This window comes from Myiozetetes cayanensis, unplaced genomic scaffold, assembly GCF_022539395.1.
Source record: "Myiozetetes cayanensis isolate MyiCay16 unplaced genomic scaffold, myiCay2020 scf14, whole genome shotgun sequence".
NCBI classification, from domain to species: Eukaryota; Metazoa; Chordata; class Aves; order Passeriformes; family Tyrannidae; genus Myiozetetes; species Myiozetetes cayanensis.
Window position 1 is genome coordinate 2,879,386 of NW_026087048.1, and position 23,252 is coordinate 2,902,637.

The window sequence follows — 23,252 nt, forward strand, 5'->3', positions numbered from 1 at the left end:
GTGTGGGAGTGAGCAAGCAGTTGTATTCCAGAACAAAAGCCTGGATTTAAAACACAAAATCCATTCCAGCTCGGGATGGCTGCAGGGAAACCCAGGAGCTGAGTATAAGTGTATTGAAAAGTGGGAAAGGCAGCACTGAGGTGTGAAGAGATGGTGTCCAGCCAAATTCCTCTGACCCTGGGAGAGTCTAGTCCGTGCCTGGGGTTTCAGGAATTCTTGCCCCAAGGGTTTTACAGGAGCTGGGAATGGCTGAAGAGCTGGCCGTGCTTTTTCCCCATCCTATGTTGTTTACTGAGCAAACAAAGTGGGACTGCAGCACTGGGGTCATTCTCATTCCTGTACAAGCACTGGCATTAAGCAAAGTCTCTGACACAGAAGTGTTTCTTGTTACTAAAATCAGAAGAAAATTAATCTTTTCTTCATTTTTATGTATCTCTGGAGTGTATTTCCATTTTGGTGACGTTTCACTCATCTAACATGAACATGAAGTGGTGTGGCCTGTCACTGCATTTTGCACCCTGTTCCTCTAGAAGGAATCCCAAAGCAGTGATGGAGGAACACCCCACTAAAACACAGCAATTCCTGGGGTGGGAGAAGAGCAATTAACTAAGAGCACATGCAGTGCTGGACACGTGGGAGCCAAGCACAGGGGCCAGGAACACCCTCACTCGGGGCTGTGGTGACTGCAGGTTGCTGTATGGCCAGCACTGCTGGTCCACCAGCCTGACTGATCTCCTTGGACTGGGGGAAAATCATCCCTCCCCCCAAATGCCAGCACCAGGCTATCTGCTCATTATTAATTATTGACCATTGGATAGTTTTTAGCAGTTACTCAAAGACTGAAAACTTGGTTCCTCCCTGATCCTGCACCCGGGAGAAAGGAAGTAACATATTTAGTACAAATACTTCTTTTAAACAGAAAATAGAAATTTCCTCCAGAGCTGGGGGAGGGCAAAAGAGAAAAGAAATATTTGTGTTTCTTTATTAACCATAGAAACAGAACCACTGCTCTGACTCACCAGTTACAGTTCCCCCTTAGGTGAGACACCACAGTCCCTTCCACTGAACTGCCCCAGCCCCACCAAACACCCCTGCACCTCCACTGCAGCTCTTCAAGCAGCACCTCATGTTTCTATTTATATTCCTGCTCCTCCTGGCTCCCATTTATTCTGAACCTCTCTTAAACAGATCCTGTGGAACCCACTCCTCACTCCCCTCTGAGCTGGTATTTTAATGCATCGAATTTAATTACCCCGAATATTTAAGAGGTGAACTGACAGCACTAGGATTGCAGAAATAAAATCCATTGTATTCCTCGTGATTTTTGTACCTCAGATACAATGACAAGATTGGTGTAAATGTGATCCTGCTACCACCAAGAGGAATTGAGGAAGTTTTTCTTTCCACAGAGCACAAGCAGAAGAGAGATATGGGAAGGAGCTGATTCAAATCGCCCGGAAAGCAGGAGGACAGACAGAAATCAAGTAAGGAACTCTTTCATTGTTCATGCAAACAAAATGATTTTGGAAGAGAGATCAGACTCCTGTGTTTTGCCTACGAATGGGAGCACAAGCTGCTCACTTCAGTGCCTTGCACAGCACTTCACAATGCACAGGAAAGGGGGGGAAACACCATGGTCCTTCACAAAAGGATTCACAGAATCTCTGTTTGGAAACTGCCAGTGGGTCCTTTCCTGAGATGATGGGGAAAAAAAGGGAAAGGGAAAGGTTGTGAAATGTTTAGGATGGTGGCTTGGCAATTCTGGGAAGCTGGTGGACCTGCAGAGACTGTGACTGAACAAATGCCAAGTGCAAAGACCCCAAAAATCAGTTTCTGCAGCAGGAAAAAATATTTATCCTAGGAATACAAAATTTAAATCTCTTTGAAGGGACTTAATTTGAAATAAATCAACGGAGCTACTGAAATACAGTAAGATGACATATATTTTTCTCTGTCTCCTCCACTACTATCCTAAATCACATATAAATTGTGTTGGGAGGGGAAGATATATGTTGGCATGGAATTTAACTTAATAAACACTGCTGATAAACTGCTGCTATTATTGGTGGCAGCAGCAATAATGAGACATTTTGCCATTATTGTAACAAGTAATAATACAGTAATAAGGTGGCAGAGGATGAAGATGTGAGGTCACAGAAGACAAGCCTGGAAGAGAAGACCTCAATCTAAACACAAAGCAGCTCTATTGATCCCTGGGGCCTCCTGCCCTCATCCCTCCCATATCTCATTCCTTAATTGCAGCCTCCTTTCCGTGTCCATTCATCACTCCCAGTGCAAGCCTGGTTTCCTGCTCGTATTTTATGGGAAAACCTGACCTCAAAGCCTTGCATGGCCAGGGCAGGGAAGTGCCAGGGAATCACCTGTAGCACCGACTGTGGATTTGGTGGTGGAACAGCCAGGCTGACAGGGAAAATGGGCACTAAGGTGGGACACGGCTTCGGCCTTCCCGGTGTCTCAGTTCACTGACTCAGCCAGAGAAAAAGAAAGGGAAGAAATATTCCAGAATGAAAGCATCAGATTAAGGATGGGTGGCTTCTTCCCAAACCAAAGATCAGCGTGCCAGGATTAACGGAAGGCTCCACTTCACCTGCTTTACTGGCAGTGCAGGGCAGGCAGAGCAAACGTGTTCAGCAGCAGCCAGTGCTGGCTGCTCTTCAGTGACTTCAGTGATAATTCATTGATCTGACTTTTCCTAGGAGATTATGAAAGCTTGATTTAGAGGCAGAGCCAAGTCCTGGAGTTGGGATATGGATCCAAGTTCCCCCTCAAGTTGGGGGAAGTTTGGACTTGGGCCCAGCTCCACTTTGATGTAGCAGTTTCATAGCTTGGCAGGGAGGGAAGGCTGGGTATCCCAACCAAGCACAGAGCAGAGCTGATTTACTGTGTTTCCATCACCCAGCCTGGCCTGGGGATGACCAGCTTTGCACTGATATTTTTATCAGAGCATGGGTCTCACTGTAGCTGTCCTTTGGCTTTCTCTCATCCAGCATCCTCTGGCTGTTTAAGGAGTCACACACATGGACAATGAAGGGCATTTGTCCAGAGCAAAGACTTAAAATCAGAGAAAACTAAAGCCTCTTCAGGGCTGGAACAACTCAAGAAAATGAAATGTTTGGGTTTAAAGCCTTAAAATCATTGACACGATGTGAGGTCCGTGTTTGTTTCTGTGACAATGATTACTGGCAGCAGTTCTGCTCCCAAGGTCAGTCCTTCAGGGACACTTGAGGGAGGCAATTTATGTACTACCTGTAACAAGAAAAGCTTGAAAGGACTATGCCACAACCGCCCCAGTGCATTTTTCCAAGTGCTTCTCTTTACAGGACTTCCTATTATCATCTAGCACACTGAGTCCTAAAAGCACAAGTACTTGACAGGCTGAACAGGGCTGTTAACATCTTTAAAAGCAGCTCTGGGTAGCATTATTGCTCAAATAAAGTCTAATGTATTTGTACCTAAAACTTCCACTTGACAACCACCTGGAAAAAAAGGAGTTCCAGGTTGGTTTTTTTTTTGCAGAATGTTTTACAGACCTTCCTGTGCCATGCTGTGGATGGCACAGAAGCAGGAATTACTAATTTTAGAACACTCAGTCATTTTCTTGCTAATGCAAAATTATTATCCTCTTAAATTCTGCTCTTAAATTCAGCCATCTTTTAAACATCTCAGATACTAAGGCTTTCTCTCACTTCTCCTGAGAAATTATTTCACACCCCAGTGGTTCTCGATATCAGGAAGGCACCTGATACTCTTTCAACAAGTCGATAAAGGAAACATAAAAAATCCATCCACAACAACCACCCAAACCCTTCCAGTACGAGAAAATACCCAGAAGACTTTAACAGGAACAACTGCAAGGCCCAGGTTGATACTTCAGCACAGTCAGGGACGACACAACAGGGCACAGAGAATAAGCATGATGAGTAAATACAGGGAGAAGCCCAGGGAATTCTGTGGAACACGGCACGAGGTAGTGGCTATTGCCACAGAAAACAGTTCTCCCTCAAGCCTCCTCCACATTTTAAAAGCTTTTAGTTTTGAATCAACTTAAAAAACAATTTCAACATTTATCCAGGCTCGTCCCTTCTCCCCCAAAATTTTGCCTCAGCTGGAGTGAATTGCTGAACTCAGCTCAGTGTATAAATAGAGTCAACTGCCCTGTTTTATTTACTGAAAGGCACAGATGAAGAAATAAGCTGCTGACTCAGAAGAAAGATATTAGGGAAGGGTCACTGGAATGTAACAACAACTCTGGGACCCCTTTCTATTGCTCTGAGAAAGCTCTGTGGGAGCAGTTGTCGGGATCCCATGCCATGTGCTGCCCAGGGCTGTTCCCTCACCATCACTGCAGCTCCTGGGATGGAGAGCTGACCCCTCAGGGCCCAGCACTGCCCGTGCCTGGCAGGGACAGCAGCAAACCAGGACACTGCACTGTGGAGGATCAGCAGTGATGCAATCTGTGACCTGGGAAAAGAGGATCACATTGTGTCTCCACCCGTGTCTCCACCCGTGGGCTCCTCAGCACCAGGAACGGGAGGGTCACTTGGACCTGAGAGCCAGCAGGGACCAGGATTGTAGACACTTTTAATCTGATTTCTGATTTTTAAAAAGAGGCAAGAAGGGGTTTCTAAAAGAAGCTGGTGCTGGTTACCGTGGACAGTAGCAAACAAACACTCCAGCTTCCAGCTCAAGAAACAAAAGTTCCCTCTAAGGACACCATCACTCAACAGTCCAGCCTGATTTATGCAAATTGAGGCGTTCTGGCTGCTTGGCCCTTGCCTCAAGCACTGCAGCTGGTACAAACTCCTGGCTACAGGGGAGGTAGAAATCCTCTTCCCAACCCAGCTCTAACTCAGCAGTTCCTTGGCAAGTTCCTTCTGATGCACAGAAGGATGCACACACTTGAGTCTAAGTGCAAGGCTGCAAGACAGGTCAGACTAATCCCTTCAGCTCAATATTCTGTCCCCAGAACCAGATCCCCAGGGAAGAGGAAAAGAACAGGGCAAGGATATGAAAATATGTCTTCTAAACCATCCCCTAACCTTGGCAACTGGCAGTGCAGGGGCTGCCACAGCAGCAGCTTTGTACAGAGTGGCCCCAGTGGAGTTTTTTTAAGGTGAACCGATCTACTCCTGTCATCCCACTGTTTAAATTTAAAAAAATTAAACCTGCATCATCATTTCACAGTCGTCCAATCATAAGAGAAATTATGAGAAAGATGATTACAAACCCACAGCTACATTTTCTTGGCAAATGACAGCTTATACCCATATCCAGCGGGGGGGGAGAGGCAACTGCATGTTTTGAAGTGGAAAGTGCAGTGTTTTTTGCACTCTCCATGCTCTGTGGTGCACACATGGGAGGGGATGGACAGAAACTGGGCATTTTCAGCCGAGTCACAAACTGAGATCACGTTTCCAAGTGTTTGCTGGCAGTGGTGGTGCCTCACACACTGTTCAGATGATTCTCAGCAGAGCTTGTGCCTTTAAGAGGAAGCACCTTTTCTGGCTGCAAGGTGACTGGGAATTTCCTTGCAGTGGCTTTGGGCAGCTCTTCAGCAGAGCAACATGGGAACAGAATATGCTCCAGAGCCCAGTTTGCAGCCCAACCAGAGCCTCTGGGAACTCCGTTCTGCTGCAAAATCACTGATGTAAACACGCAGTAGCTGGTTAAATTCTGCCTAGTCTGACAACATCTATTTTTGTCATTTGCTCGGCCTGTCTCTTCTCATGTATATGATTCCCTGCATTTTCTGTCCCTCTTTTCCACTACCATCTCCTTCAGACCTCGAGAAAGGGTAGTTCCTTCAAGCCTGTGTCTGCTGTGCCTTCCTCTGCAGCCCCTGAAATAGAACATTTCAGTGAGTGTGAGGTGAGGGCATCTGTAACGAAATGCCAATTGCTGCTTCCTGGGTATAAAAATAGTGCATCTGTCACTTAATATACAGAATCCTCTGTATTAATCCACACAAAGCAGGCATTTTTGAACTGAAGCTAAAAGTCAGTTGGGAAGGTCACATCCTTCCATGGTTGACTATTCTCCACTCAAATGTTCTGAACCCACACACAATTTATACTCTTGTTCTTTGAACTTTCAGGACTCTGAAAATGGGCTGAAGCCTCTGCTCAGTTCAATCTAAATAAGCTCTCTGGTGATCAGGACAGGCATTTTTGAGCAGTGCTGCTCTCCTTCTGAGGAGACACGAGGAAATTTAGTTTTATTTTAACGGTACAAAAGTTGTTTTGATTGTTTGGGCCTTTGATTTGAATGGCATGGATCATTCAGGAAGGGCATGGAGGGGCTGGAGCAGGTGCAGAGAAGAGCAAAAAGGCTGGGGAAGGGACTGGAGCACAAGTGCTGTGAGGAGAGGCTGAGGGAGCTGGGGGGGCTCAGCCTGGAGAGGAGGAGGCTCAGAGGAGACCTCATCACTCTCTACAGCTCCCTGACAGGAGGTTGGAGCCAGGTGGGGGTTGGTCTCTTCTCCCAGGAACCAGCAGTAGGACAAGAGGGCTCGATCTTAAACTGTGCCAGGGGAGGTTGAGGTTGGATATCAGGAAGAAATTTTTACAGAGAGAGTGCTCAGCCCTTGGAATGGGCTGCCCAGGGAGGGGGTGGATTCTCCATCCCTGGAGGTGTTTAAGGACAGACTGGATGTGGCATCAGTGCCATGGGCTGGGAACCACGGGGGGTTGGATCAAGGGTTGGACCTGATGATCTCAGAGGTCCTTTCCAACCCGGCTGATTCTGTGATTCTGGAGTCACAATTTGTTGTCAATAGGCACAGATTAACGGGAAGGAGAAGGCACATGGAGCTGTCATCCCATTTGCTCCCCTCCCTCTTCATTTCTCTCTTGCAATGCAGACACAGTCCCAGGTGCAAAGTCTTTGAGAGTGGACGATTCCGGACTCGTTTCCCCACACCACGACCTGGGCTTGACAGAAAGAATTCTTGGCCAAACCACACTGGGTCTACCCTGTGTGGCAGGAGGAAAGACAGATGGGAATCGTGGCCCCAGAGGTGACTGTCGTTGGGGTGGCTTCACGACTGTGTCACTGGGATCGAAGTTCCCAGAGGCAGAGGGTGAACAGGACTGGTGGGAGGTGCTCTGGAGAGTTCGTCTGGCAGAGACCTCTCTCGATTTCAGAAAGGATATTTTTAAAAGTTACAATAAGAACAGGACGTTGTAGATCACACTGAGGTGAAAATAGAAACCTACCAGAAAGGAAGGTGGGGTTATTTCGCGCTTCTATTCACCAAGCAAAGGTAGAAAACAAAGAAAATTAAAAAAGATGTGGTTTTACGGTTAGAAGAGCCTGTTTTACCTTCCTGTGTGCAAGATGTAAAAGGACTCTCCAAATTACTCAGTTAACCCAGTCTCTAAAGGCAAAGTACTGGAAAAAAAAGGCCCAAACCATCAAGCTCAAAGTTGAAAAAAATTAAACAAAAGCATAAAAGCGCGGGTGTAACAGCGTACATAGTGAGTAGAGCTGTCAGCTCAGCACTGCCACTGACAGGGCGCTGCTAATTGCATCCCTGGGGCCACCACATTCGGCTTTGGATGGCTGTGGAGCAAAGGGCACCAGAGCCCTGCCCACAGGGCATTTCCTGGTGGTCCTCGTGTCACACAGGGCTGCCCAGCACAGCCTGTTCTGGGTGAGAGCCCAGCTCTTCAGCAGAAACAAGGTCCAAAATAAGAGAGAGAGAAAGCAAAAGAAAACCCAAACCAAGCCGGTAAGATTTTTGTAGCCACTAGATGGCAAAAACCACCCGAAGTTGCTGCAGTGGCTCCTGCACAGGCTCTGTCTGTTCCCTGTTGTTCCAGGTTCAGGCAGTCCTGTTTTCACCCGAAATTCGTTTTGACAAATCCAGTCTTTTAAATGTACAACGGGAAGTCGTTTAACAAACATGCACGGTAAATTTGTGTCCAAGCCTATTTTCAAGGAGTCGTCTGCAGGAGCCTCCACCCCTGGGCTGCCCAAAGGGAAGGCTGGAACTCTGTCTTTAGCTGGAGTGGTTTAACACTTCCAGAATTTGCTTGAAAATTTTAGAAGTGAGCAATTTAAAAAAATAAAAATAAAAAGGCAAATGGCAAATTTTCAGTTTTGCTTGAATTGTTTCCAAGTGCAGGTTTTCTAATTTAACCACAGAATAAACAAACAAAAACACAATTACTACCAGGATGATCAGCAACAGCATAAACTGAGGGTAAAAAACACTTCAGAGTGTCCATGAGAGCAAGACATTCTCGCTCTGGACACCTCAGAATAAAGCCTGTATCAATCCCATTTGAGCCAAACCCACCCAAGGCAATAGGTACTGTTAACAGGTGCATCCAAACCAGCACAGAAGGAATTAAAACCCACTTGTATTTCAGCTACAGGAGTTGCTTCCTTTAACCCCTGTGAAGCTCTGAGATATTTCACTGATATCATCAGAGCATCCAGCTGCAATGAGCAGCTAATCCACAGCGCTGCTGCTGCAGCCCAGGAGTCGTAAAGGGAGTCCTGATGGATCCACAGGTAAAAATTTGATTTATTTATCCTCCCCCACATGCATAACTTGGCATGATGAGATATTTTCCACCCTCTTAAGCCCTGTAAGGGTGTGGGATCCGATTCACTGACTTTAGAAAATCATTATAAAAATAAGGAAGGAAATGGCTGAAGTCTGCTTCAATCTACTCGTGGCCTTGCTCCAGTCAGCAGCTGGGGAATTGGCTGGACAAATCCTTCACACAAGGAAGAAAAGGCCAGGGATTTCTGAAAAGGCCATCAGAGACCATGCAAGGGGCAGATTGGTCTCACTTTGCCAGGTGCATTATTATATCAGACCCCCTGAGCCTTGCAGAGAGCCAGCAGAAAGGACTGGATGCCTTTTGATCATCAGCTGCTCAGGTGCCTGGAAACCAAAAGAGCAGCAAATTGCTTTTGTCCTTGATGTATTCTGAGAAAGTGCCATTTTTCAGTATCCATTCCAGCAATTTTGCCAGTTTTTGCATAACTTGAATCGCCAACAGCAAAGGGAAAAAAAAAATCTCTGGGACCAATAGATCAACACAGAGTGCCAACAGGATGTGCAGTTTGCAAGTGTTCTCTGTTTTTAAAATTCCAGCATTTCCACACTTCAGGCATGAAGTTGTTAGCACATTCCCCTCCTCCTATTGGAAATTACACACTATAAAAGCAAATTTCATTCCTTGTATATATTTAATTTTTCAAAATAATCCATTAGAGTGTTTAGGTGAGAAAAAGTTATCTCTGCTAATGATATTCAACTTGTCTTTAAATGTCAAGCTTTTAATTAGCTGGAAAGAATACCCTTTGTTTCCCTTCTTGTGTGACAATTTTGTTTCCAACCAAATTTCACACCAGAATAATTTTTTTGCCAAATAAAGCTTCAAATGTTTAAGTATTGTTAGGAAAATAGTTAAAAATGCTCAATCTAGCAAGTTCTTCCTGACTTATCTCAGGAGATTGACCACAACCAATCTAATTGAAATCTGGAAAAAAAAAAAAATCAAACAGCTCTTCTTTTCTGGCTGAAAGTATTTTCCTTATATTTTTGTAAATTTAGATGCATTTTTCTTATACCTGGCAAGGCAGTCTCACTGCTGAGAGAGCAAGCTTTGATTAGGGAACAGATGTCCAGCCTAAATTAACACAGGGCAATTAGGATATTTCATCTGTCTCTTAAGGCTCCTGAAATGGCCCAAGAGATGCAGATTTCCCTTCCCATCTGTGGTCACACGTGGCTGCCAAGGGATATGGATCCTCCCCTGGACTCTGCTGGTGACAAAGCTCCAGCCAGGGAGACTTCAGGCTCTTCCAGCTTTTCCCCTGGGGCAGATCAGAGCTCCTTGGATAGCCCAGAACTGTTTCCTTCAGGGAAACAAGACACTCTGGGGGCTTGAAGAGATGATTTCTCTAAACCTGAGAAACCTCCAAATCGCACCGCAGCCCTGGCTTGTGTGTCTGCAGATGCTCTGCCAGCCTGCAAATTCAGAGCTAGAGGAATTCATTGAAGCTGGAAATGCCTTTTTACAGACCTTTTTTGCTCTCCCATCACGAGGGCTCCGCACCGGCCGTGCTGGGGAGTGGAGCCACACGGGGGTGCTCGGGCAGCGCCGCTCGGGGATGCTGCGGCCTGACCGGGGCACCCACGGGCAAGAACCGGCTGGGGCTGCATCCCGCTCTGCCCTTCCCACCCCTGCTCCAAACCCCAGTCCCCCTAGGCTGAGATGTTAATGGCTGTTAGCACTCGCGGTCACAAACACCGTGGGATTCAAAAGGAAGGTGCACAGGAGCATTTACTGCGTTTCCTGACGGTAACAGATTGATGCTGTTGTGCTCGTTAGCGTGGTCAACCTTTATTAATACACTATAAAGGGTCTTATCTCAACATGGATCTCTGAGATTCTGAGGGAAGGTTTTTCCCCTGGATTCACATCCCACCCTAGAAGCCAATGCTAATAAAGTGTCTTGTTTCTGCCCCCCAGCACACTGAAGGCAGCATTCGAGACGCTCAAGCAACGTAAGTATTTACATCTTCCCTTCTGACCTGGGAAACGTGGCCATCCAACGTGTTCCTTCCCTCTTCCCCCCTCTATTCCCAGCTTTTCTGTCCCAGTCTGTGGTGTGGAGGGAACAGACACTCACTGTGTGTTCTCCAAGGCTGGGCACCCAATCCACTCTCTGGTGGCAAAGAAAATGGCTTGTTCCTCGAGTAAGTTATATCTGGGTCAAGTCACAAAATATGAGCTCTATTCCCTCTTCCACAAACCACTGGCACCAAACCAGCACCTTTCTAAATGTGCCCAAGACTCAACAAACCTCAAAATGCAGCACCATCATAGCCAGTGGGACACTGAACCTGGCCACTGGCACCTGCAGTTTAGCCCAAAACCTGCAATCAGCATCATTCAGGTTGGGTGAACCCTCAGCAATGGAAGTGCTTGCAAAAAAAGGACCTTTTTTAAGGCCATCCTGTTCATAACAAGTCACACGGGGCAGCCACGTCACAGAAACATCTCCTAAAAAGCACGACTTTGTATTTGAAGTATTTCCACTGACTGTACACAAATTCTGATTTGCTCTAGAAATTGAAAGCGTTGGAAACTCTCACATCCAACTGGCAGTGATGCTGAAGGATGAGCTGAAAGGCATAGAGGAATTCCGAGAAAGGCAGAAGGAGCAAAGAAAAAAGGTGAGGAACTGGAGAAATGTTGAAACAAATTGGGTAAATGGTCCATGCTGATGACCTGTCTCCAGCCACAGGCTGGAATTCTGCAGAAGATGATAAAGCATTCCCAGTGTGCCCTGCTCACTCTGTAGACCAGAGTGTGGAACAAAAACACCTTTCTGATCCCAGCTGGAAATCAAGTAGTGCTCTGAACGCAGGAGCCAGAGGCTTTAGTCCCTTTTACTCTCTCTGGTGTAACTGCAGATACTGTTATTGTTATTCCTGTAAGAACTTAATCCTTCCTTTTCTTTTTTTTATACCCTTGCTAATGGGTTTCTTTGCTATGATCCTGCATGATCTCTAACACAAACATTTAAAAACAGAAAAGCAAATGGATATTGCAACACCAATATACGCTGAATTACAAATACATGGAATAAGTAGCATCTAGTTGATGTCATCTAATAAAAATTTGAGTGTGTTTAAGGCCATTTCATCCCCTATGATCTTATCAAGGTCTAAGTGCCTTGAAAAACAGTTCTCAATAGAGATAACAGTGGTCGCTCTCACACCTTCTGTGGTTCTGTGGGGCTGAAGACAAAGATGGGACAGTCACTTAACCCTGACAACATCGAGAGATGGAGGAGTAAAATGAAACATTCAGTTCTTTGCTGAAAATGCATACAGCCAGTATCTGATGCCACAAAAATCTTGTGTCTACAAGTCCCTGACACACAGGAACCTGCAATAGCAGAGAACTCTGAGTATGAAAGTAGGAGAAATCAGCAGCGCTACTGAGATTTGAGATGTGCAGCAATCTGATGAGGCACCCAGGGCACACAAAGAGGGCAGGTCCATGGGTGTTTGCATCCTCCCTCCATCCCACAAGGATGTTCAGAGGGGCCGTTTCTCCTGTTGAGAACAGCAAGCCTTTCACTCAACTGGGAACAGTGAGAGGGGCCTGGAAAACAATGAAAAACTGCTTTGGAACCTTAGACAAGCTTTTTTCTCTGGCCAGCACGTGGCTGTGAGGGAGCCAGCATTAGATACGCTGCGTGGTGTCAGTGTTTTTGGTAACCTCCCAAAAGGCTGTGAGTTGTGTTTTACTGGAGCTGCTCTCAGGACGGTGCCCAGGATGAAACAAGGACTCTCTCTGGGTAGCCCTGGAGAGAGTTTTGCTTGAGCAGAACATAAAAATTAAAGGACCAAAAGTCCCACTGAGGAAATCCATCCCCTGCCAAGTAGGAGTGTATCTCACTGTCACATAAAACTGGGCACATCACAACTAAAGCCATGAAAGAGAATCCAGCTCTGTCCTTCCAACACTGACCAGATGACAGCATGGAAATCAAATTGTACTGAGCCTAAATTTGCCAGAGGCAATGGAATATAAACCCAGGAATTGCTTGTGTTTAAAATGGACAAGTACCTGTGCTCATGTGGGTGACACAGTGGTTTGGTGTGCAGAGATGCAGGATCAAGCTCTGGCACCAGCAAAGGAGCTCTGCTGGCAGAGCCCACAGGCACAGTTACTGGGTGTTATGCTATTTCATCTCCTTAAGGTAAGAAAAAAAAAGGAGGAAGAAAATGAAGATCTACATCCTCTCTGCTATTAATGGAAACCACTGAAGCAGAATGATCTTGGATTATTTTTTTACCTGGCACTTTGATGCTCTCTGCATCACTTAGAAACCTGCCATTTATAAAAGCAGACTGAAGTAATTTTCCCCCACAGACAGGTGTCTCACAGAGAGGCCCTGACAATGGCTTTCCCAATCCTGCCACTGGAAAGGGAAGCAAGAAGTGCAAAGCAAGAAATGGTGACCTGTGTGTGTTTCTTGCAGTACGAGTCTGCGATGGAGCGCGTGCAGAAGAGCAAACTGTCCCACTACAAGAAAACGATGGAGGTGAGCAAGGAGGCTCGTGCAGGTTTCCTGATGCAAACTGGCTCCAGGATAATCTGTGCCACAAGTACCTATATTTAAAGAAAGGTTGAGGCTTTGTGAGTTGTGTTGTGTGAGAGAGAGAGGATGTGATTCCTGCTATGAGCAGAACACTGATCTTCCCTGCTGCATCCCCTGAAGAGTCTCCAGAAGGTTCGTGGATGGGATGAATGATGCCCCAGGTGGAACAGGGTTTCATTCTTTCTAGGCAAGAGTACTTACAGGAGTGAATGTAAGTTTTCAGTCTGTGTAAATACAACTTTAAAAATGGTGAGGGAATCTCACAAGCAGGAGGAATCCTCTCCAGCTGGAAAGCATGCAGGTACAGGAACTGTAAGCAGCTGGTTTTGGTTTCCAGTGGGCAACTGCCTCTAAAGGAGAGTAGCTGCAGACCTGTCAGTGCTACAGCTGGTACTGTACTAACAGTTTTTATTGAAATGTGGTTGTTTCAGGTGAATCTCTGAGACACAGAGATCTTTTGGTGCAAATAAGGATTTCTCTTGCTTGTGAGAACTGCACCGAGACTGTTGTCAATGGGGTGCTGGCTCTGCCTCACAGCCTGGAGCAGTGGGCAAGGAGCTCACTGACTCTGGCCACCTGATGCTCCACATCACAGTGCAGAAATGACAGCCCCACCCCACGGGCCCCCTGGGAATGTGGGCTCCCAATTCTGTCTCTATGCAGAGAGACCTCGCTCAGACCTGATGCCCTGATGGTGGCAGAACTGCATTCCTGGCCACCCCTGGAGGGAGCTGCAGTTGCACAAAGCAGATGAGTTCAGGGCTGCGAGAAAAGAACACAATTGATGCTCTCGGCCCCTCACCCCAAGTTTTCAGTTCCATTTTTCTATCTCCTTATGGCATCACTGGGAATTTTTTCTGCTGCCCGAGCCTGGGCACTGATTTGCTCCCCCTGGGCTGCAAAACAGGCATGGTCTGGAACATCACAGTGGGGAGAGCCCAGCCTTGTTCCCTCACTTTGGTTTCATTTCCATGCAGTCCAAGAAGACCTACGAGCAGAAGTGCAGGGAGGCGGACGAGGCGGAGCAGTCCTTTGAACGCACCAGCGCTTCAGGCAACCAAAAGCAAACAGAAAAGGTACCTCAGGTGATATTTAGAGAGAAAACCGGGGGGTTTACCTTTCCGAGGTACAAGAGAGTACAATCAACCAACCCGTTCTGCAGGATGCCAGGGGCTGTTTTCTCTTCTAATTAACCCCTTGGGATCCCCTGGGAAAGAGCTAAGTTATCTAATTAATTTATCCCAGGCTATGATCCAATTGCTCTATGAATGCTGAAAAGGAAACTGAATGGGATTTTTCTCTGAAATTATTCATTTAAAAAAAAAAAAAAAGAGACAAGTCAGAAGTATGTCACGCATTTAGTTTTGCTTTTTGGTCTCCTACACTTAGTAGGCACAGAATCTTACATTAAAATGCATATTTTGCCTCAACATTTCTCTCCTTATGGTTAGTTTAATTTCAGCTAAATTTACAGACTCAAAAATAAATCGTTGGAAATTAAGGCACTGCAGTCCTTCGTTGCACCATCTCGATCCTTGTAGCTGACAATTCACTAACTTTTAATGGGAACATTTTACAGCGGAACAGATGGAGAAAACAAAATAAATGAACTCCCTTTGGCTTGATAAAAATCAGTGCAGTGTAAGCAAAAAGGATCAAAAATCATCTCAAGGAGTGGGGTGGGTGGAGACTCTAAAAACGGCATCAGAACTTTACATTTTATTTCCAGCGTTCGCTGGTCTTTGAGGAGCGAAGCCCTCCGGTTAAGCTGCAAAGAGGGGATGGAATCCTGGCTCTGCAGCTCCAGTGGCAGCTCAGCCTGATGGAGCTCCTTTCACAGCAGCATCCCAGGGTGCTGCCCTGCCCTCCCCACATGAGCCAGCACACTGTCAATGCACAGAGGCAGCTCCCAAGCTGTTGAGTTCTGCTCAGCATTCACAAACAGTCTGGGGCAGGAAGCAAAGGAGAACGAAGCTTCTGTTCCCAGCTTACAGCACGTTTTCCAAGCAGCTGGGATGAGGGATATGGGCGTAGGGAGCCCTACCTGAGCCTTGCCTTCAGCGGCAGAGTGGAAGAATGTATTACACTGATGTCTAGAGCCGTGAATTAACGTGTTGTCATCACCCCTGGGCAGGAAGACCTGGCAGTAACGAGCTGTCAATAATGGCTGCATTTTCGTTTGTTAAAAGCTGCAGGTTTTGGAAAAGGAAAAGTTCTACTTAGAGTGAATTTTGCTTTTAGGCTTCTGAGTTGTTATGGGAAATAATCTGGCATTTGCAAAGCATTTTAGAAGCTGTGTTCTTTTCATCTGTGTATTACATGAGGAGCTTGAAAGATGAAGAATTTTAACTGCCATTTATTTCTGCTTATAAATATCTATTAGAAGAGCAGATCAAACAGTAGAGAAAAAACAACTCAGTCAGCAGACACAGCTTCAGGCTGGATCATGCTGGCTCTGAGCTCCTGTGGCAGGGATGTCTGAATGGAAAGATTTCCCCTGAAGTCAGGGGAGCTAGGGCTGCACCTGGAAAATCCCAGTCCCTGCTTCTCCATAGCACATGTTCAACAGAACCAGGCACAAAGGCAGGAGAGCCAGCAAGTGTTTGCAAGTTAGAGCTTTTCCCTAAAAGGGAAAAGAGAGCAGGCAGCAAAAAAAAAAAACGGGGCTGAAGCAAAAATACTGTCAGAAATTAATTTGGGGTGTTTCTTTTCCCGTTTCAGAGTCAGAACAAAGCCAAGCAATGCAGAGATGCAGCAAATGAAGCAGGTGATGCTCTATTTGCAACTGAACATTATGATTCTTCTCAGCAGAGATCTCCCAGCACAGGGTTTTGATAGAGCACCATCCAAATCACCCAGGCTGTCTCCTTTTGAAGTCAAGGTTCCCAAAGTCACTCGCCCAAATATTAATGAGAAAACCTCTAAGGAACAGCAAGCTGACAGCCATCTGCTTTCACTACCCTTTGTGGAAATGCAAGTGTCCTGCTTCCATTAAAGAATTTATAGAAGACCTCCTTTAGGGACTTCACCCAGGAAAGAGAAGCTCTCCTCGAAGCAAGTTTGAAAGCACAGAAGACACTCAAATTGCCCCCAGCCAGCCCAAACCAGATTCACCATCCCCATGCACATGAGCACGGAGCATTCTCCAGCCACAAACACCCTGGGAGTCCAGGCCAGGCCAGCACACATCTGAGCTGGCTCAGGAGGTCAGGCTGGTCCCTCCCTGCTCATGGAACAATTTACACTGAATCACACGGCTCATCTGCCTGGCTTGGCATGGAAGGAGCCTAAAGATGCTCAGTGCCCAAGCATGGTCCAGGCTCTTCATCTCTGAAGTGCATCATCCCTACTGTAAAGTTTATATCTGCAAGCCATCCAGAGAAGAACCCTTTCTGTAGTATAAAGCTGCAAAGAAAAAAAACCCAGAGATCCTTTTGCCCCACCAGTTTCAAGCTCACACATTTTTTGGGATACCACAGGCCTGAAGTATAAGAACCACAGCAAAGGCCCAACAGCAGGAAAAAGAGAAAGGCTGCACCCCTTTTTCCCCAACTGTTAAGTTTCTCTTCTGTGTGTCTGTATTTACAGAGAACGTGTACAAACAGAACATCGAGCAGCTGGATAAGGTCAGGACAGAGTGGGAACAGGAACACATCAAAACCTGCGAGGTAAACATTGACTTCTACAGTGAGATGTTTGCGAGCTCTTTATTTTCTCCCACTGGCAGATATCAGTCTAAGACCTGACACATCATCCCAAGGGCTTTCCTGTTTGCTTTATGTGGAGTCTCAGTAGATGTCTTTGCAAAATTACTGCAAAAACTGGAGCTGATTTAGATGCAGCTGCTGCTGTCTCACTGACACTCTCCCTGCCTGGTCAGCATAACTACCTAGACACAAAGGAGGGGAATAAGTGCAGAGGTGGGAGATGTGGAGCAATATGTGAACTGGTACACACCCAACCCACTCAGACCCTTTATTTTTCATAGCACTTTATATTTACCTGCAAGAATCTTTGTCCTCTGCCATGGAGTAATCTTTCCAATGAAAGGTGGTGCTGGTGGAAAAGTCTCTATTTACATTATGCCAAGGATGGGCAAGGAGATCTGCACTTGGCTAGTAAGTTTTGCACAACAATTTCCAGGAACTGGTTGGCATCCAAATCAGCCACGCATTTGGTCACAGTAATCCTTCAAGTACCTTTGCCCATCTGCTAAAGTCTGATTTTGCTGTTTACTTATTGCAGGCTTCATCTCCACATCAAATAAAATGCCAGGACGTAGCTTTCCAATTCTCTGCTTCCTCTTAAATATTCCCTATCTAGGAGGACTGAAAAGTCCACAACTGGCACAGAGATTTCCACAGAAATCATGCCAAGCCTTCGCTTTCCCAAGATGAATTCTTTTCTCCTTCTTAAAAAGCCAACAAGCAAAGCGTTCCAAAACCTCACCGTCTCTTTTGTCCCACATGGCTAAATCCTGATGTGCCCACAGAGCTTGTGGCCTGCCCACTAATTAATCCAAACAACCATTCTTAAAGGAAGGGCATCTTTAGTGCCTTCTTTTAAAAGTGCTTGTCAAGAGAAAAACTGATACTTCATTCTCCACCCTGCAGGCTCTCTTTAAAAAGCTTTTGCTCTCAGAAACTGGTCCCCACACCAGCTTACTTCCTCAACAGATGCTTTTTTTGGGTGGTTTTTTTTTTTTGTTGTTTTTTGGGTTGGTAAGTTATTAGATGGCAGGCAGTGCACTCAACAATGTTCTGCTGAATATTGTATATGTTTGTGGTGTTCTGGACATAATTACTAGCAAATGGAGACGGAAACAGATGGCTGGAAGCATCTGAGCTTTTCACACCTCATAGAAAATCAAAACCTGATGTTCTACTTTTAACAGAAAAGCTTAGAGATCAGAGTGGGAGGGGTTTTTTTGGGTTTTGAAGTTTTTAAAGTAAGCCTTGATCTACCTCTTCCCCCAGCTCAGTTCACACTTCTCTCTCTTCCCCCCTCATTCTTCCCAAGAGGTGCAACCACATGAGAAAATTAGACAGATGCAGGAAGAGAGTAAACTCTGAAGAAAGAAAAATGCCCTACCTTTACGACAAAAATAACATCAGAAATTCATAGAGGCAACTCCAGAGAGCCTCAAATAGTTTCAAAAGAGAAAAGTTTAGAAAGATATTTTAGATGGCAGAGATGGCTCTACCTCTAAGATAAATACAGCCCTTTCATGCCAGTATCTACTGGTCTGTTAAACATCAAGATTTCAGTGTGATAGGCAGACAGGCCCCTGACTCTCAAATCCTTGCAGTAGAGGTCAAATCCAGATCTGGATTCCTCTCCCCTGCTTCATTTTTGTCTATCAAACATAACCTTACTGTGGTGCAATCAATTAAAACAAATTCCCGAGCCCGAACGGGCAGAGGAAGTTTCTGCAGTAGCTGAAAGAGGAGCCTTCAGAAGGGTTTGCAGTGCAGGTAACTGAATAAACACGAGGCTCTGTCACCTCTCCCTCCTTGGCTGCAGGTGTTCCAGCTGCAGGAGTGCGACCGCATCACCATCCTGCGGAACTCGCTGTGGGTGCACTGCAATCAGCTCTCCCTGCAGTGCGTGAAGGACGACGAGGTACGGCCCTGCCAGGGACACCCACGGGCACGGGAGCAAGAGGAGGAGTGAAAGTGCTCCCAACAACAGCACTGGCCTGCCCTCATCTGCACGTGCTGACTGACTCCAGGGGAACATTTTCAATGGAGCTTGTTCTCCCTAGACATAAAGCAGATATGCAGTCTGTGCCACACTTAGTGACACCTGCGCGTCTCCCTCTCAGCTACCAGAACGCTCTGTCATAGAATCACAGAATCAACAGGGTTGGAAAAGACCTCCAAGATTATCAGGTCCAACCCTTGATCCAACCCTGCCGTGGTTCCCAGCCCATGGCACTGATGCCACATCCAGCCTGTCCTTAAACACCTCCAGGGATGGAGAATCCACCCCCTCCCTGGGCAGCTCATTCCAAGGGCTGAGCACTCTCTCTGTAAAAATTTCTTCCTGATATCCAACCTAAACCTCCCCTGGCACAGTTTAAGACCAAGCCCTCTTGTCAGGGAGCTGTAGAGAGTGCTGAGGTCTCCCCTGAGCCTCCTCTTCTCCAGGCTGAGCCCCCCCAGCTCCCTCAGCCTCTCCTCACAGCACTTGTGCTCCAGTCCCTTCCCCAGCCTTGTAGCTCTTCTCTGCCCCTGCTGCAGCCCCTCGACATCCTTCCCAAACTGAGGGGCTCAGAACTGGACACAACACTCCAGGGGTGGCCTCACCAGCGCTGAGTCCAGGGCAACAATCGCTGCCCTGCTTCCCTGATTGAACCTCAATGCTCAAGTATGTTTGGGCTCTGACATGGCTTTCAAAAAGTCATTCTGTCATGGTCTTAAGACTGGAAGACTAAGAATACACTAGATGTGACTCAGAATGGTTGTTTCCTGCTATTAATTTCTTTTTTGCATTGAAAAGCTCTGGACTTTTGTCCTCCTCTCTTAAGAGAATACCCAGAGCACAAATAAACAAGTGTGTTTACAGGAATGTTTGTATGGGGGACAGGCCAAAGATCATCCAGGTCCGACAGGTACCAAATATAAAGTGTCTCTTAAGGGGAAAATTGTTAGAAGAGCATTAATTATTAATTCAGTGTGAAATGTTAGAAGTTAAATGAGAATCCTGGATTCTGTTTTGCAGCTATACGAAGAGGTTCGGGTCAGCCTGGAGAACTGCGTGGTAGAGTCAGACATAGACTACTTCATTAAGACCAAAATGACAGGAACACAACCTCCAGGTAATTATTCCTGTTGGTCTTGTCAGGTCAGTTCCTCACCAGGCTGGGGCTGGGGTTGTGCAGTGCACGTCCTGTGGAGTTGAAAGCAGCTGGAGGAGTTTCTGCTCCGGCTCTTTGTTCTCACTTGCCGGGCTCACTTCCCCCTCGCTGTGCTGCCGTTGCACTAAGTGGGATGCTGGAACGATCCAGGTTAAAAATAACCCTCCAAAGAAGAAAAAAAAATGTCGTTTTGGCTTTGCAACCAGGCTCATTTCACAGTACAGCTGAACTGACACCTCTAAGGAGGTGGCAAATTGCTTTGCAGAGATGGCAACTTCAGTCTCCTGCAGCGGTGACAAGTCAGGGACAACTTATGATGTAACTGCACCCCGGTGTCCCCGTGACAGAGGTGCCACCTCCTCCTTTGCAGCACAGAGAAGACCCAACTTTCTCTTCTGTTCCACGTGTCCAATGGGAAATAACAACTTCTGTCCTCTCAGGAAGTTGTTTGTACAAGCCAAGCCTCTGGCTGGGGGAATGGCATTGGCTGTGCCCCAGCACACAGAAGTGCTGGAATTCTGCAGGGAAGGGCTGAAAGGTTCCCAGACTGTCCATTCTAACCAAGCAAGGATCAAAACCCCTGGGCTGGGTGGAGGCTGACCCAGCAAGAGGCAATAGCAATTGTAAAATGCCAACATGCTGCTCCAGGGTCGGAGTTCTCCAAACACACCCCCGGAAAGGAGCCTATCTCTGTTTCACAGCCAAACACACACCACACCCATGCACTTCAAAAAGAAATACAAGATAGTTCCAAACTCCTCCACTCCTGTGCAGCTGCTGCAGTAAACAAAGACTCAGCAGTTGTAAAAGGAGAGAAAAATGCCCATTTCACGTCTTCATTGGCCGATGACACGTGTCTAGTTGGAAAGATCTCCTCCTCCATTCTTGTAAGGTCTGTGCACAGATCCTGTTGCAGTTCCAGTGTCTGCAAGAGAAACTGCCCTCAGGAGCCCTCAGCACTGCCCACAGGGCAGTGTGGGGAATAAGCTATTCCTGCCAGCCAGAGTGGGGAATGAGCTATACTGGCCCAAAACACTTCCATCCTGACAAAACCCTTCCATGGGAAGAGTTGTATAGGTCCAAACATCAGCACTATGAAGGCTCATCCCAAGGGATAATCTCATACAAGAACAGCTGACACCCCTTTGATTTCACCACAGAGCTCAGAGCTGGCAGCAATCACACCCCAGGACCCTGCCCAGCAGAGCTGAATGCTGCCACTAACTCAGCACCGAGCTGTCTGAGGCCTGGTTTTCACTCAGCCTTTCTGACACTACACTTATGATGATTAAAATTGAGATTTGGGGATTTTTTTTTTAAACTAGAACATTGAAACTGGTGCACTGGATGCCATTTTGCTTCTATAGTTTATTCTTCTTCACAAAGGGGATTTCAATTCACCAATACAGGAGCATTTGCCCAGGGAAAATTACATTTTCAGTGGCAGAAGGGAGGACTGTGTCTTGCAACAGTGTGAAACAACTTCTGTATACCAAGAAATTTGTAATTCTTAGCTAGTTGTTTTTTTTTTTTTTTTTTTTTTCCTATGTGAGATTTCTCATTCTCCAATCTCCCAGGCAATTTTCTGCAAACAGTTCTTGGCTGTGTCAGGAGTCATTTCTAATAAGAAATAGGAGGTGAAAACCCCCTGAGAGCTTTATGAAAAGCGAAGAAAAACCTGATCTGCTTTTCTGTTGTTTTTATTTTGCCACCTTCTAGAAGGTGACATGTTCTGGAAGCAGTATCCTGGTATCTCCACAGCTCTGGCTAATGAGTTTGCACAGCAGCACATGGTGAGCTGTCCATCTGTGTTATTATTTGCCAAATGCAGCAGGAAACCCACGTGGTGTTGTTTTGTGTTGCGTGGCTGAAGAGCTTCATCCTGACCAAACCTTTTTGGATGCTGTTGCTCACTCCCTTCTTCCCCCTAATCTTACAATACCCTCTAGACTAGAAACTGCACCACGCTAACAATTTACAAGGGCAACAGGAGACCCTTAAACTGGTCAGAAAACTCCTTAATTACTGTGAGTCTTATTTGTAGGGATTCTTCCCACTCATTAGCTGTATGTGCCTGCTCTGCTTATTATCTTGGCTGACCCAGTGCAAGAATGTCAACACAACTTTAGCCCAAGTCCAATGTCTTTGTTAACTTGCTGCTATCAGGTCTGAGATAAAACAGTATCCCAGACTTCCCTCATGTTTGTTCAGCTCTGACACCGAGCAGGCAGGCAGCGTGTGGCCACCAGCTGCAGGCAACTATGGTGGGAGCTCGGAGATGAAAAATAAATAAATCCATCTGTAAAGTTAGAGTTGGAAATGGTCTCAACTTCACCCTTAAGGACACCGTAGGGGAGAGTGAAGGAAATGTAACATAACTGTGTTTGAGAGAACAAACCCCAGATATCTCTGAGTAAACAGCAAATCAGCTCTCAGGAGGCAGATGGGGGAGATAGGGAGGGGAACACACAAGCACAAGCACAGAGCAGGAAATTGCTCATTAATGCTGCTGGCAGGAACATTCAGAAATCTCCCCAACTCTGACAAAAATGCCTGACTCCGTACACTGAGAAAAAAACAGAAGCAAAACACGCTGCAGCCGATTCTACCAGGAAATCACTCCGAGGCTCGCAATGGTCACACTCTGCTCCCTCAGATCCTGAGCTTTAACACGACAGAAGAAACAGCCATGGAGGAAATTGCCTCCCTAACTCGGGCTGCCCACAGCTCTTAAATGGTGCTGCAGGACCTCGGCTGTGCTTGGCTCAGTCAAACCAAGCAAGGCCGTGCCTGCTCAGTCACTGCAGTGGCTTTTGTCAAGTCCCCAGGTGTCCCCCGAGCTGCTCCAGCCACATTCCAGGCGTGGGCAAAGAGATTTGCAAACTGGATTTGCAGTTTGCTCCAGCAGCCCCAGGCTGCGTTGTGGTGGGGAGAAAACAGGTGTGCCTGTTTGAACATCTCATTTTTATTGCCCTGTTGCAGATGCCATAGGCTACGAGAACTACTACAGCAGAGAGCCCAACAGACGCAACAGCAGCCCAACCCAGTCCTGTGGGATGATGAAGAGGTGAGTGGAAACTGCAGTTCCCAGAAGGGGGATTTCTCAGTGTGAACAGCAGTGTGTGATGACAAAAAACAGCACCTGGAAAGTGGTTGCTTCCTTCATTGTAGCGAGAGGCAGCTACGGATCAGTAAATAACTTGAGAGAAGTAGTAAATCCATGAAAACCCGA

General features: G+C 46.4%; 1 protein-coding gene across 3 annotated transcripts in view; it reads left to right on the forward strand.

Moving 5' to 3' along the window:
- The window catches only part of PSTPIP1 (proline-serine-threonine phosphatase interacting protein 1), a 47,827-nt gene that overhangs the window by 18,993 nt on the left and 5,582 nt on the right, over positions 1-23,252 (forward strand). For all 3 annotated transcript variants that reach the window (XR_007628135.1, XM_050309476.1, XM_050309477.1), the window contains exons 3-12: positions 1,410-1,484; positions 10,515-10,549; positions 11,115-11,221; positions 13,042-13,104; positions 14,139-14,237; positions 15,883-15,928; positions 16,750-16,829; positions 18,685-18,783; positions 19,885-19,981; positions 23,003-23,087. Coding sequence is in view for 2 of the 3 variants with exons in the window: in XM_050309476.1 (XP_050165433.1) it covers positions 1,410-1,484; positions 10,515-10,549; positions 11,115-11,221; positions 13,042-13,104; positions 14,139-14,237; positions 15,883-15,928; positions 16,750-16,829; positions 18,685-18,783; positions 19,885-19,981; positions 23,003-23,087 (786 nt within the window). In the remaining variant the exon portion in view is untranslated. The remainder of the gene's footprint in view (positions 1-1,409; positions 1,485-10,514; positions 10,550-11,114; positions 11,222-13,041; positions 13,105-14,138; positions 14,238-15,882; positions 15,929-16,749; positions 16,830-18,684; positions 18,784-19,884; positions 19,982-23,002; positions 23,088-23,252) is intronic.